The 16,196-nt window shown below is 44.7% G+C and overlaps 1 protein-coding gene across 2 annotated transcripts in view; it reads right to left on the bottom strand.

Annotated features, from left to right (window-relative positions):
* Window positions 1–16,196, bottom strand: part of LOXHD1 (lipoxygenase homology PLAT domains 1) — a 171,336-nt gene that overhangs the window by 102,772 nt on the left and 52,368 nt on the right. For both annotated transcript variants that reach the window (XM_047086447.1, XM_047086448.1), the window contains exons 7-8: window positions 9,231–9,354; window positions 6,459–6,709 (exon numbers count right to left, since the gene is read on the bottom strand). In XM_047086447.1, coding sequence (XP_046942403.1) covers window positions 6,459–6,709; window positions 9,231–9,354 — 375 coding nt within the window. The remainder of the gene's footprint in view (window positions 1–6,458; window positions 6,710–9,230; window positions 9,355–16,196) is intronic.

Here is a 16,196-nt window from a genome sequence, read left to right as displayed (position 1 = left end):
CAAGTATCAAGGGAAAAAAACAACCAATCCAAAAGAAACAAAAACTATAAAAGTAGAAAAACCAACATGCCAGAAAGTACAATAAATATAAGTGGACTAAGTTTGCCAGTTAAAAGACAGATGGTGTCAGACTGGATTATGGTAAAGATTTAGTTAATTCACCAAGAGGCTATAGTAACTCCACACTTAATAACATAGCCTCACACTATATACAGCAAAAACTGTTAGCTCTACCATAAGAAATTGAAATATCTACCACTCATGTGAGAAATTTCAACACATCTTTCTTAGTAATTAATAGGTCAAATAAAATGCTAGTAAGGAAATAGATAATTCAAATAATAAAAGTATTAATAAACTGAATTTAATATATAAACTCAAAATCTTAAATTCAACTCTAGGAACAAATGTGCAAATTGAACATGCATTGTAAAGTAAATTTCAAATCTCCTTAAATGGCATCATACAGACTATGTTTGCTGGTTGAAATGATATTAAATTAGAAATAAATAACAAAACACAACAAAAGAACATGTATTTAAAACCTAAAAATCACACCTCAAAATAGCTAATGGGTCACAGAAAAATTTTAAGTAGAACAATAACTAAGCATAAAGCAAAAATAAAAAAGCATAAAGGAAAAAGCTGACAAATTGCCTTTCATCAATATTGAAAGTTTCTGCTCTTCAGAAAACATTGTCCTGAAAATGAAAAGGAGGGGCACCTGGGTGGCTCAGTCAGTTAAGCATCCAACTCTTGATCTCAGCTCAGTTCATGATCTCACAATTTGTGAGATGGAGCCCCACATGGGGCTCTGCACTGACAGTGCGGAGCCTGCTTGGGATTCTCTCCCTCTCTCTCTGCCCCTCCCTTGCTCACTCACTCTTGCTCTCTCAAAATAAATAAATATACTTAAAAAAAAAGAAAATGAAAAGGTAAGTCACACTTTGGGAGATTATACTTAATACACCACAAACATATAGAGATATATCTGACAAAATACTTCTATCTTTTTTTTTTTTAATTTTTCTTTTAACGTTTATTTATTTTTGAGACGGAGAGAGACAGAGCATGAATGGGGGAGGGTCAGAGAGAGGGAGACACAGAATCTGAAACAGGCTCTGGGCTCTGAGCTGTCAGCACAGAGCCCGACGCGGGGCTCGAACTCACGGACCGCGAGATCATGACCTGAGCTGAAGTCGGTTGCTTAACCGACTGAGCCACCCAGGCGCCCCCAAAATACTTCTATCAAGAATATATGAATAGCTCTTATAAATTAGTAATGAAAAGACAAAAAAAATTTAGATAGTCAAAAGATACTTCACAAAAGATATACAAATGACCAATAAGCACATGAAAATAATGTTCAACATAAGTGGTAATCAGAGGCATGTAAATTAAAATCACAATCAAATACCATGATATGCCCATTATAATTGCTAATAAATAAAAGATTGACAATATCAAGCGATAGTGAATTCTCATACATCAGATGGGCATACAAAACAGTATAGCCACTTGAAACCAGCTTGGGAGATCTTTAAAAAGATATGTGTGGGGCGCCTGGGTGGCGCAGTCGGTTAAGCGTCCGACTTCAGCCAGGTCACGATCTCGCGGTCCGTGAGTTCGAGCCCCGCGTCGGGCTCTGGGCTGATGGCTCAGAGCCTGGAGCCTGTTTCCGATTCTGTGTCTCCCTCTCTCTCTGCCCCTCCCCCGTTCATGCTCTGTCTCTCTCTGTCCCAAAAATAAATAAAAAACGTTGAAAAAAAAATTAAAAAAAAAAAAAAAGATATGTGTATATCTACCATAGAATCCAGATATTCCACTTTTAGGTATTTACCCAAAAAATTAAAAACATGCTCATACAAAGACTTGTACATGATTTTTCATAGCAGCTCTGTTCATAATAGCAGACAAAGAACAAAAACTGGAAGTGACCCAAATGTACACAAACAGTTGAATGGATGAACAAACTTGTAAACCCTAACAATGAAATAATACTTAGTGATAAAAATAATAAATTACTAATATGCAACACAACACAGATAAATATCAAAAATATTATACTGAGTAAAAGAATTCACATGCACACGTGCGCATACACACACACAGGAGTGCACGCTGCACGATTCCACTTACATTAAATGCTAAGAAAGACAATTCTAATCTTTAGTGACTGAAATCATGTTAGTGTTTGGAGCCGTATAGACTGACAGGGGTGGGTGGAGCACAAGAAACAGGTTGCAGTCATGGAAATTTCTGTGTATTGGTTCTGGTAATAGTTACATGGTATACGAATTTGTCAAAACTCATAGAACTGCACAGTATAATTCTATGTCAATTATACCTCAACAAAGTTGATTTTTAAATGAAGCAATAAAATTAAACTGAATGGTAATAAAAATATTCCATACTATAATGTGTGGGGTGCAGCTAGGGCACTACTCTGAGGCAAAGTTATAGTATCAAATGCTTATATGAGAAAAGAAGTCGGCTAAAAATTAATGAGCTAAGAATCCAACTTAAGAATTTAGAAAAATAAATAAGGCCCCAGGGTGGCTCAGTCGGTTGAGAGTCCGACTTCAGCTCATCAGGTCATGATCTCACAGTTTGTGAGTTCGAGCCCTTCATTGGGCTCTCTGCTGTTGGCACAGAGCCCACTACAGATCCTCTGTCTCCCTCTCTCTCTGCACCTCCCCCGCTCACATGCTCTTTCTCAAAAATAAACATTACAAAAAAAAAGAATTTAGAAAAATAGCAACAACAGAAACCCAGAGAAATTAAGAGAGAGAACAGAAACCGACAAGATGGAAATAGAGATAAAATGGACTATAAACAAAGCCATGTTTATTATTGTTGATTATTTAAAACAACTAAACACACTTTTTGTGAGAATGCTATTTTTAAAAAGCAAGAAGGCAGGAACAAATGATGTTAGAAATAAAAAGGAGATCATAATTATAGATGCAGCGGAAGTTAAAAAGATAAGGGAATGCTGTATAAGACTAACGTTGTAAGTGCCAATACATTTGATACCTATAAACATACAAATTCCAAGAAAAATACAGCTCATTAAAGCATTTGAGAAGATGGGGTGCCTGGGTGGCTCAGTCGGCTGAGCGTCTGACTTCAGCTCAGGTCATGATCTCACGGCTCGTGAGTTTGAGCCCCGCGTCGGGCTCTGTGCTGACAGCTCAGAGCCTGGAGCCTGCTTTGGATTCTGTGTCTCCCTCTCTCTCTGCCCCTAACCCATTTGCATTCTGTCTCTGTCTCTCTCAAAAATAAATAAACATTAAAAAAAATTAAAAATAAATAAATAAAACATTCGAGAAGAAATAGCCTAAATAATTCTATAACCAGCAAAACAAACACAACTTTTTAAAATCAGTAATTTCTCTCTCTCTCTCTCTCTCTCTCTCTCTCTCTCTCTCACACACACACACACACACACACACACACACACACACTTTTGTAAGAGACTGCAACCAAACTTTGAGGGACAGATCACTGCAATTTTATACACCCTCTTTCAGGAAAGACAGTATTTCTCATTCCATGCCAGGATCAAACCTGCCAAGGACTATAGGAGAAAGGAAAATTAAGGGTGATGCCCTTCATAAACATATACACAAAAATTCTATATAAAATGCTGGCAAACCAATTCCAGAATCATGTAAAATTAAAACCTTTTATGACCAAGTTTGTCTTAAAGAAATTCGGAGTTGGTCTGCCACTAGAAAATGCAGTCCTAATTCATCAAATTGACAAGTAAAAGAGAAAAGCTTCATGACTAGAGCATTAAATGCAGAAAAAGCATTAGATAAAATTCAACAATAAATAATAAAAACTTTGAACAATACAGAAATAGAAGAGGATTTCCTAATCTAATCTAAGACTATCTACCAAACCCCTCAAAAATCATAATTACCTCAACAGAAAATTAGAAGCAGTTCCTGTAAAATCAAAACCAAAACAAAGATGTCTACTATTAACCCTACTGTTCAGCACTGTACTGCTCATGTGGTCAAATACAAAAAAATAAATAAATAAATAAATATAAGCTTTGGAAAGAAAGAAACCAAACTGTCACCATTCACAAACAACAGAGTTTCTATAAAGAAACTTCTCCCAAAATCTGTAGACAAATTATAATTAATTAAAGTTTAGTAAGATGGCTATTTGTAAACTCAATGCACGAAAGTCCTTCTATTTCTACAGAGTATTTCTATTTCTTCTATTTTAAACAAATAGTTTAAAAATATAATTTTAAATTGCTATCATTTATAATAGGAACAAAAATTACAAGGCCTCTATGAATGTATCTAACAAAGATGTGCAAGATCTTTATCAAGAAAGATATAAAACTATAGAAAAACACTAGGTCTCCTGGGTGGCTCTGTCAGTTAAGCATCCAACTCTTGATTTCGGCTCAGGTCATGATCTCATAGTTGGTGAGATCAAGCCCCTTATTGGGCTCTACACTGATAGCAGGGAGCCTGCTTGGGATTCTCTCTCTCCCTCTCTCTCTGCCCCTCTCCAGCTCACACACACATGTGCTTTCTCTCACTCTTTCTCAAAATAAATAAACTTTTAAAGGAAAAAAAGGGGAAATATTAAAGAAGACCTAAATATTAACGAAGACCGAAATTTTAAGAAGTACATAATGCTCATACATATAAAAAGTACTTAGTAAAGATATCAATTCTTCCAAATGGATCTACATATCCAATTGAATTCTGTTGAACATAATTCTTCATGGAACTTGGCAAGAAAATTCTAAAATTTCTATGGAAGGGTTAAGAGCCATAAATATTAATACATTCCTAAGGAAGATGAATACGATGAGTAAATTTGTCCTAGCAGATACCAAGACTTACATAAAGATATGAAATGATGAGAGTGAGCATTGTATTAGTGTAGGAAAAAATTAAATCAATAAATGGAACAGACAAAAAAGCTCAGAGGCAAAACCATACATTTGGGGAATTTGATGAGACTAAATTGCCTTTTTAGAACAGTTGAGAAAGAATTACTATTTAGTAAATCAGTGATTCTGAAACTTCCTTAATGATAAGAATTATCTAAATATCCCAATTACCTGGAAATTCTGACTCAGTAGGCTTGCATTGTAGTCAAGGAATCTATATTTTTAAAAGAATTACAGGGTTTTTTTATTGTTTTTAATTTTTATTATTTTGAGAGAGAGAGAGAGAGAGCGTGAACAGGGAGGGGCAGAGAGAGGGAGCCACAGAATCCGAAGCAGGCTCCAGGATCTGAGCTGTCAGCACAGAGCCCAACAGTGGACCATGAGATCATGACCTGAGCCAAAGTCAGATACTTAACTGACTGAGCTATGCCCCTGGATAAAGCATTTCTAAATTAAATCTTCCCTTGCTCAAAGAACATTGTAGGCAAGCTATGAAAAGATACTTGAACATATACTATCAACCAACTGGATGTTTGCACAAAGATATATAAGAATGTCATGGCAACATTGTTTATATTAGCAAATATCAAGAAATACAACCCCAAAATGTCTGTAAATAAAAGAACAAACAAACGGTGACTGATTCATGCAATGGAATGAATGTGAAATTGATGAACTACAGTTTCTGTTACCAATTCAGATGAATGTCTAAAGCATAGTGCTGAATGAAAACTGCTACATACAAATAATATATACATAGGTAACAATTCATAATAGTGTATGCTCTTTGGGGAAAAGAAAATTTTATGATTGGGTAAGGGCACAGTGGAGTTTCAAAAGTATTGGAAAAGTATTTCTTTTTTTTTTTTCAACGTTTATTTATTTTTGACAGAGAGAGACAGAGCATGAACGGGGGAGGGGCAGAGAGAGAGGGAGACACAGAATCTGAAACAGGCTCCAGGCTCTGAGCCATCAGCCCAGAGCCTGACGCGGGGCTCGAACTCACGGACCGCGAGATCGTGACCTGGCTGAAGTCGGACGCTTAACCGACTGTGCCACCCAGGCGCCCCTGGAAAAGTATTTCTTAAGTAGGGTGGTAGACAAAATGTATATTTGTTTTCTTATCATTATCTATAGTTTACTTTCATTGAGTATATGCTTTAAAGCATAAGTATTCCACAATGCAAACATACATTCAAAAATACTTGCTGATTGACAGATTTATAAGGTGAAGTGAAACACTACACCAAGAACCAGGATAGTTTGTAACTACCAACTACCACCTCTGGATAAGCTATCCTGCAGTCTGGCCCTTGGATACGTGCACAGTGCAGCCCTCATTCCTGACCATAAGCAGAACAAGATGGACGGGCATGTTACCAATCCAATTGCCCAATGAAAGGGATTGCCCATGTGCTCTGTAGCTGGTCCAAAGCAAGCAGGAAGCAGGAAGCAGGTCAGAGTTTGTATTTTCAAGTTAAAGAAGAGAGGGGTTGAATCAGGAAAGGGCCGTCCCTGGGGCATCCCTTACCTTCTCACAGTACCAGCCTCTGTTGACGCCTACGTTGCCGTGTCCGATGGAGACCCGACTCAGGGGGCTAAGGAGGACAGCCAACTCGATGTGGAAGATGTCTGTGCGGCCACGGTCAAACACACCGCCTTCCAAGAAGATTTTCCCACTGTTCTTATTCCCTCTGGCCCCATACATAACCAAGTAGATTTTGGATTTGGTCCCGGCACCCCGGACATCCCCAGTGAAGACAGTGACAATATATGAAATAGCTGGTGTGGAAGCAACAGGGAAGGAGAAAGTTAGTGCCAGCTGATTACAAAATCCCACCCAGTCTCCCCTCCGTGGCTACCGCCTCCCTAGGCCCTCCCTCTTCCACACTTCCTCATTCCCCCCTCGTCCTCCTTCCCCAGATGACATCCAGTGCCCCTCTCCGCTTTGTGCTCTTTTTTCAGTTTGTGTGTCAATGTATCTGAGTTTAGGAATAAACTGCAGGTATTACCCTAAGAAGCTGCCAGCCCTGATTACAAGAAACTAACAGAGAGAAGGAGGAATTTGAGTTGGCTAAGAATAGTACTTGTTATTAATGTTAATTACCATGTGCATATTATTAATAGCTGCCGGACGAATTCTGTTATGTCTGATTTAATTATAAGAGTCAACTCCATTAATGGAGATTTATATTCGGGGCTAGCTGATTCATTTTGCTTGCTCTTTTGCTCATAACTTAAAAAGATAACTTTTAATAGAGGGCACTCATGTCTGAGCCTGACGTGGTGGGTTGAGGAAAGAGTGAGGGAAGGAGAGCACATTGTGGTCAGGCCATTTGAGGTTTTGGTCAGTCGGGAGGTGAGACGAGGACATGAAGTTCTGGGCAAGAGCCAGCAAAGGGAGATTAAGCTGTGACGTGGGACTGAGTAAGAGAAAACACCAAAGACCAGCATCTGGACAGGAAACTCTGCTCAGGTCTGGCCTCCCTCCATTTTGCTCTGGAGTCTAAGGCAATGGTGTACAGGCACATACCCCTCCACCCCACCCCCTGCCTCACCCCTAGCCCTGGACCCAGGGAAATGAAAATCCTGAAAGTCTTTTGGAGCTAGCCACATGCAGCTACGGGATGCCTGATTCATTGAAGCGTTTACACCTTCCTTTGTTCAACAAACGCTGACTGGGTGCTTACTACATGCAAGGCCTCAGGGAGACTAGAAGATGAACAAATGGTGTCTCCAGCTCTGTTTCTCCAAAACACACCCAGTACGTACTCCCATGGCCCAGGCTACCAGTAATTCCCAGCCTTTGACAGACGTTTCTCCTTCTCCTCTACCACTGGAGGTCAGTAAGAGTAACATGGTTAAAGGGGTCAGAGCAGACCCATTCTGGGATCTGGTTTTGTTGTTGTTGCTTTGTTTTGTTTTGTTTTGTTTTGTTTTGTTTTGTTTTAAGTAGGCTTCATGCCCAGTGCAGAGCCCAACACCGGGCTTGAACTCACGACCCTGAGATTAAGACCTGAGCTGAGATCAAGAGTCCAATGCTTAACCAACTGAGCCACCCAGGCGCCCCTCCTATCTGTTTCTGAGTAAATAACACGCAAGCTTCAGTTACAAATAACGTGCAAGGCTGGAAAGTGCTGGAGCAGAGGAACGTGTGATTTCCTAACTGATAGCAGTCAAGGTCTGCCCAAATGTCTGGTGCAAAGGAAGGGAGGGAGTGCCTGTCTACAGGAAGGAGGGAGGGCTCAGAGGGAGTGACAGGGAGCAGGAATTTGAGGAGTGCAAAGAAGAGAAATGGCATTACAGGCTGAGGAGAAAGATACTCTAAAGATAAAGTGAGAGAAAGAGTAAGGCCAGCAGCTCAGGGAGGGGCGGGGGAAGGCACGGACGAGGAGAGGGCCAGGCGAGGGGAGAGAAGCTCCCTCCCCGCCGGCCCCCCTGCAGAAGCAGAAGACAAGTGGATGAGGCAGAAGGAGGGCAAAGGGGGCGTAGGTTCAGGAAAGAGCAAAGGTGTGCTGATGAGGTGGAGCGAGACAGGTGAGCATCTGGAAGTGAGACAAGAAGTTGGAAGGTTGGAAGATTCAGCTGACACGTATGTTGCAGCCAAACCATGAAGCAGTTTGCATACTGCGCCCCAGGACTTGGACCTCTTCTCTGTGCAGTGCTAAGCAACAGGATGCCGTGCAGCAGAGCACGTTCTCAGATGGGCACATTCACGACACTGATGTTCCGGAACATCCACGAACTCCCGTGCTGGGAGGTGCGGGTTTTCTGTGGAATCCGCACAGGGTGGAGACTAAGGTGGCAGCCCGAATCCGGATCTGTCACTTGCCAGCTGCGTGACCTTGGACAGGTCTCTCAATGCCTATGTGACTCAGTTTGCTCCTCTGTGAAATGGAAATGATAACAGTTTCTATATTATGGGGTCCTGGTGAGGATTAAAGGGGACAAAACGGGTTAAGTGCCTAGGGGGCCTGGCATACAGTAAGCACGCAATAGTAAGAGGAGCTAAGAGTAAATCAACACCCTCATCCACCGTGAACAGGAGTTCACACTCCAGCTTCACCTAGTGGCTAATCTCTTCTGCCCTGAAAGTTAGTATCTGCTCAGGGGCACCTCCCCCGCCTCCTCCGGCATCAGCAGAGCCTCAGGCTCCAGCACAAAGGGACGGAACACTTTCAAGAGCAGGAGGAGTGGCTGGCTCCTGCTGGATCACAGGCCTCCAGGCCCACCGAGGAGAACACTGAACCTCAGGCAGAAAGTGAAATACCAGCCAATCGTGCTTCCCCTTTCTCACTTCTACCTGTGGTCTCAGCTCCGCCCGCTAAGATATCCCTTTGGATTTTGCCGTCATCTTCATCCAAGGCCAGCCAGCGGTTAAGAGGGAAGTCATATTTTCTCTTGTTCCCAATATCTTCAATGACAATCTGGGAAGGAGAAGGGAGGGCGGGGACGGCAAGGGTCACTAACAGCGCACCTGGTGATCGAATACCTCCATCACTTGAATGCACTCTAAGAATACACTCTCACCTTCTTTGTGGCCCAGGGAAAGCTTAGCACAAGCACATGCCTTTTGCAAAGCACTGAGAGGCGCATGGGGACGACTGGCAAGTACCTCCTACTTGAATGACTGAGCCACTATTCCCTCCTCTGCTGCAGATCATTTTCACAACTAAGTGCAGGAAATTTGGCAGGATGTGCCCTGTGAGACCCGGGTGTGAAGCCTGTATTTACAGACTGCAACGAGAGCATCACCTTCCCCACCTGCTGAAGCCTGGGACCCTACCCTCGGTGAGAAGCCGAGTCCACACAAGGAGAATTACAAGCCCCAAATGAGGCACACAGAATCCCAGGGTCTGGTGATCAGGTCAGAAAACATCAGCCACTGATAGCGAGGATAATGGAAGTGGCTGTCTACAAAGCCTCCCACATGGCACTCACATGTGGGCCAGGCTGGCGAGGCTGAGATAAGAATGTCTTTCAGAGTTTACCAAGGAGCTGAAAGGCCCTTTCAAGCGTGCCAGGAACCCAACTGAAAACCCACTCTAAGATAAGCAGACTCATCAATAACTAGAATCTCTCCCCCAGTTGTAGCCCTGTGAAGGCAGAAGCATCTGGAGACAGGGTGAGTTGGAAAGTGAAAGTGTCTGCCCAGGTGTTCCCAAGATTGCCCAAGGGCGGCGGGGGGTGGGGGGGGTGGTGATTTCAATGAAAGACTCCCTTCCTAAGATCAAAATGTCTGCAGTGTGGAAACAGGGCACACACTGGGCTGCCTGAAGCCATCTCACCCTATTCTAATCCCGTTTTCAAAAAAAGAACTTTCTGGGCTAAGAGCTGTTTTCCCAAGGATACCACCCACTAGGGAAAAGCCGGTGGCCTGAACCAGTGACTGGAAGCCACTGTCCTCCCAGCCTTCTCTCCTCAGATATATCCAGCATTCAGGCTTTGGGTTATAAATCAGTCCCTTGTGAGTTTGGTTGGTGTGAGTCACCCTTCAGAGCCTGCTGATTTGATGGAGTGTCTGTACTTTTAAAGCTGAGCACCTGGAGGCCACGGTGACACAGGCCAGAGAGGGTTCTGCTGTCAAAGTCCAGCCTCTCACAACATTTCTATCTGCGCATTTCTCGCTGGCTTTCATCTCCACGTTAGGGGGAGACTGGGGAGTCAATGACAAAGGTCTGAGGCTTCAGCCCGCCTCCTAACCCCCTTTACTCTGGCTCCCACAAAGTTGGAAAAGCAGAGTGAAGGAAAACAGGACTTCATTTATCAGAGAAGCTATCAAGCCTACTAATAAACCTTGGCATACAGATTCACCATCTCTGTCTTTCAGTGTTCACAGACTGGCGTACCAGCCACGGTTTCAAGAGCGAGAACACCACCCTCACAGCTCATCATCAATACCACCCTCACAGTTGTCATCAATAAAGGGCCCCCTACTGGCCTGGTGTCTGATGGAAATTCCTCACCTGAGAAGTTGAGCTAATCTGAGAAATAGAACGTGTATCATTAACTACCTCTACAAGACAAAACTAGCTGAGCCACGAAGGAAAGAGACAATATTTGAATACATTTTTGGAAAAATTAGATTTTCCAAAATACTAAATACAAAGAAGGGCCAAGAGAGATGATGAGAAGTTAAATACTGGTGCAGAAAGTATCGGAGTCCATGAACAGGTCTTAAACTTTTCTAGGGGTGCCTGGGTGAAGCGTCCGACTTCAGCTCCGGTCATGATCTTGCGTGGCTCATGAGTCCGAGCCCTGCATCAGGCTCTGTGCCAACAGCTCAGCTCGGAGCTGGGAGACTGCTTGGGATTCTCTGTCTCCCTCTCTCTCTTCCCCTCCCTCGCTTTGTCTCTCTCTCTCTCAAAAATAAACATTAAAAAAATTATAAAAAATTGAAAAAAACCTTTTCTAGATGCATATTAAAATATGTAAACAATTATTCATCAAAACTTTTGGCCCCAAGGTCTACAAGATGAGGCTGGAGGAAGCTGGCTCCCGGGGAGCAGGGTATCTGGGAGCACGTCTGGTAGCAGATGGTGATCCTTCAGTGGGCAGGAGCAGAGAAGGGGAGGCAGGGAGGGAAATGACCACGCGCCGACTGCCATACGTAAAGACTGTACAGGGGTGTGTGTGTGTGGGGGGTAGTGGGTTCTCTCAGAAGCGTCCTGGCCTCTGCTGGGTGGGTTGTGGCTCACTCGTGACCCCTGATGCTTAGACGGTCATAACCAAGAGCCCCTTCCGAGGGAGGAGTGAGCGGCTTTCCCACTTCCGTTTACAAGTTGCCCACACACCTCTGGGATTTCATGGAGTTCCTTTCAAGACTCCAGGACATGTCAGGAATGGTTTTCGTAACAGAATGAAATGGTGGTGTTCCCTCCAGACCACTGTTACCCAGATCCTGTTGTTGTGGTGGCGACCGCTGTAAAATAGGACTGGGGAAATAGAAACACCCCTCACCATGACTGATAGAAGCACATACTTGGAGGCAGGAAAGGGGAGAGAGAGAGAGACAGACACTGTGTGTGTGAGAGACAGACAGTCAGAAGCAATGACCTAATAAAAAGCAAGAACCATTATCTCCTGGAGGAATACTCTCCATGGGCAGAAAGCCCCCAGGCAGCGCTGGCGCTTCTGAGAGGCAAGAGGGCAAGCAGGGGTCACGAGCCCCCTGGGAGATGAGGCCACAGCCAGAGAAGACCTGTCCACAGTGGAACCCACTGTCTTCAGCAGCCACAAGGACACAGCAGAGTCATAAGATCGGACCAGCCAATGGTAAAAGTAGCTTATTCTTCTACCCCAAAGAAGAGGAGGAAAAGCAGGGGTCATTTCTTCCCTATTCTTCCCGATGGTTTAGAGATACACTCAGATGATCCAGGGCCTTGGGGCCTTCATTTCCGCCCCACCCTGCAAGGTAAACGTGCCCGTGTGAGCACATGGCATGGGTCCTGGAGTCAGTAGATTTTTAGATCGATGGGGAGTGTCACGTATGATTCATGACAGCTCTCCCTGCTCTACACTGAAAAAATGTGCACCAATTTTATATAACCTATTAGAACAGAGGCCTGTTCTGGGCAGAAGTGAAACCCACACACACAGCAATTTGAGGAGGATGAAGGGTCCCCTCCCTCGCACTCATGCACCAAGGTGCCCGAGATGTGCACAATCTGAGTGGTCCACACAGCGTACCCACTATGTACCAGGCATGAGGGCATGAGGGCAGGCAAAGAATGCTTTCAAGGGGTTTTCAATCTTTCCTTTAAAAATGCATAAATGGGGACACCTGGGCAGCTCAGTCGGTTAAGCATCCGAGTCTTGATTTCAGCTCAGGTCATGATCTCATGGTTCATGAGATCAAGCCCCAAGTCGGGTTCAGCACTGACAGCATGGAGTCTGCTTGGGATTCTCTCTCTCCCTCTCTCTCTTCCCCACCCCTGCTTGCGCTTGTGCCCTCTTTCTCAAAATAAATAAAGACTAAAAATGCATATATGTTATCCAGTAAAAGTAACCTGTGACCCATAAGCAGCCATCATCACATTTCAAGAACCACTGGAGAACTGTGGCTTCCTTCCAGAGTTCTAAGATCAAAGGGCAAAGACCAGGTAAGTTCTGACACAGGAGAAAAAAGGAGGAAGACTTTCGGAGTTTATTGAACCCACTAAAATAAATCTCAGCGTCTAGCTTGTGGAAAAGCAAATGAATGTTCCTTGGGGGAAACTGAGGCCCACCAAAGGAAGGTGAGATCTTCTCCCTGTCAAGAGGCTATCTTTCCCCATATGGTCCAGGTCTCAGCCATCACACTGAAAAACTATAAAACTATGTCCCATAATATAAATAAGTGTAAATGGCAGCATTTGAATGGTGACAGCCTAGCATTCTCTCCACCCTCTGCACTCCCTCTCTTCTGAGCCCACCCACAACCCCCCCCACCACCTCAGGCTACTGCTCAGTGAAGGCCTCTGATGGCTTACTATGATCAGGGCCCGCAGTGGTCCTGCCCGCACCTTCCTCCCTAACATGACTTCCCACTTCTCAGTCCTCTGAGCCCTGTGCTCTGGCCCAGATCCACTCGGTATCCCTGCCTCGCCCTCTGGCTCCTCCTCATCTGACCACAGGAGTCCTCCTCCCTGCCCCTCCTGGCAAACCCCTACCCATCTTCACGGCCCAGCTCCAGGGCACCCCTGCTGCCCAGTGAGACGCAGCTCACCCCCACCACCTTGGTGTGTTCCTTACTCAAGACTTTTATCTCATCCTGCTTGGCACTAAAGTCATGGTAATTCTGATTTCTACTCTTCAAGCCAGGAAATCTGATCTGATCGACATTACTTTACTTGTGGGACTCTCATGACAGAATGTTCACTGAAAGCTGGACTCTCCCAGAAATTTAGGGGTATATGGGTATAGTAAGTATAATTATTTAGGGATTTGTCTTATTCTTTCAAGAAGAGTGATGCTTGGGGCACCTGGGCGGCTCAGTGGGTTAAGCGCCCGACCTCAGCTCAGGTCATTGATCTTGCAGTTTGTGGGTTCGAGCCCCACAATGGGCTCTGCGCTGACAGCCTGGAACCTGCTTCAGATTCTGTCTCCCTCTCTCTCTGCTCCTCCCCTGCTTGTGCTGCCTCTCTCAAAAACAATAAAGCAAAAAGAGAAGAATGATGTTTATCACAACAGCTGCCGTTGGTAGCCACACAAATGTTTGTTGACTGTTGAGTTTTATCTGGTAACAGAAGGACACACTGAGCTTCCTGATGTCCCTAAGATCAGCTCCATGAGCCTTGGTCTCCTCCTCCTCCTGGAGCCTGTGGTGCGGGCTGCCGTTACACCGCCTACAGCATGCAGCGGGTGATCGATCTCCCGACCTGGACGGGCTAACACGTGACGCAGGGGAGGGAGTCCAGACCTGGAGTCCGGAGGACCAGGGTAAGTGCCAGGCTGGCCACTGAAGAGCTGCAAGGCCTTGGGCAAGTCTCTTTACTGCAGCAGATGGACCAAGGACAAGGCCCATTGGAGTGTGACGTGCCATTTTGTGACTGTTGCTCTTCTGAAGTGCTATGACCATCTGAGCTGATCACAGTTGTGGACTAACCCCATGTGAGGGCCCAAGCCATGGGTCGCGGGGCAAGAGCTGGGGGAGGGGAGGATGCCAGCCCCCTATGCTCCAGGAGAGGGTGCAACACAGGGGACAGGGGGTGTTGGTCACCCCAAGGGCCATACCCCTGGGCTGAGAAGCAAATGTGGGCAATTGACTAGAAGGGAGACCACCTGTGAAGTGGATAATTATACTGGCTTTTAGGTTTATCCACCAAGCCCTTGAACGTAAATACCCAAGGAGCAATTGTCCTGTGAAGTCCAAGGCAACCAGCCTGGCAACTCTGAGGAAGAAGAGCACTTTCTGTGCAAGTGTCAAATCTGGAAACTCGGGCAGTTCAGCAGCCCCTTTAACTGGTGTCCCTGGGGAGCTGAGGGCCAGCAGATCAGTCCTTGTAAACTGTGGAGGGGCAGCACATGGCCAGAGGTGGGGGAGGCAGAACACTAGAGCTGGCTGTCCCCAGTATGGTGACACAGTGCTTTCCCCCAGCCTCTGGCTTCCGGCTTGCACCCACCCTGCCTGAGATCTAAACCCCTCCTCCCTCTCTTCCTCAGGAAAGTATCAAGTAAATCCAGGCATACTGACCTACGAAGCACTTAAATTACTTTCATGTCTTATCCCCAGGAAGCATTTTGGTTTGGCTTAAGTTACAGGAATAGGCTGTCAGGAGTCTTTCAGAAGACCGTGAACCTTTGAGGACACCCACCTTAGCACTGGGGGGGACGGGTGGAGGCCTGCCTTACCAGACCCTGAACTCACCCTGCACACAATACGGCTGCACAGAGAACCAATCTAATCCTGAAAGGAGCCAAGTGCTTGGCCTTCTGGTTGAAAATAGTGCCTAATTAGCACATAAGAGGAGAAAAAGAAAGGAAGGAAGCAGGAAGACAAGGAGGGAGGGAAGGTGGGAACATCATTCCAAAGAACCAGAAGAAGGGGAGAACTCTGCAAAGGGCCTCACGCTGGATACAGTACAAGAACTGAGGAGAACACACACGCTTAATGGAATACAAGAAGACTGGTCTTTATGAAATAGGACTAAACATCTTTAAGACAGCAGTGGCTGCGTTGAAAAGGCAAAAGATGATAGTAAAAGGGAACCAGACTAAAGAAGAAAAAATATCAAGGAAACTATAGAGCAGCAAATCTGTCAAGGCTCTCACAATTCTGCAAGCCCTGTACCCAACTCCTCAGAATTTACTGTAAGAAGTAATCCTAGATGTGCATAAATATAAGCTATAAGAATGTTTGTGACAGCACTCTTTATGGTATCAATAATTTTGAGGAAAAGAATGTTCAACAAAAGAAGATTGATTCAATAAGTCATGTTATATCTGTGCATTGAAATACTCTAGGACTAGGGGTGCCTGGGTGGCTCAGTCGGTTAAGCGTCCGACTTCAGCTCAGGTCATGATCTCACAGTTCGTGAGTTAGAGCCCCGCGTCGGGCTCTGTGCTGACAGCTCAGAGCCTGGAGCCTGCTTCAGATTCTGTGTCTCCCTCTCTCTGCCCCTCCCCCGCTCATTCTCTCTCTCTCTCTCTCTCTCTCTCTCTCTCTCTCTGTCAAAAATAAAAATTTTAAAAAAAAGAAATACTCTAGGACTCATTAACAAATTGCACTGTAAAACCCTCATGTCACTCTATTTAAATAACGTGGGGACATATGCATGTTCTATTTCAA

Source organism: Lynx rufus, unplaced genomic scaffold (genome assembly GCF_022079265.1).
Source record: "Lynx rufus isolate CCGP_SWC_20201006 ecotype Redwood Valley unplaced genomic scaffold, mLynRuf1.p SCAF_20, whole genome shotgun sequence".
In the NCBI taxonomy this organism is placed as follows: Eukaryota; Metazoa; Chordata; class Mammalia; order Carnivora; family Felidae; genus Lynx; species Lynx rufus.
This window is presented reverse-complemented; position numbering and strand designations above follow the sequence as displayed.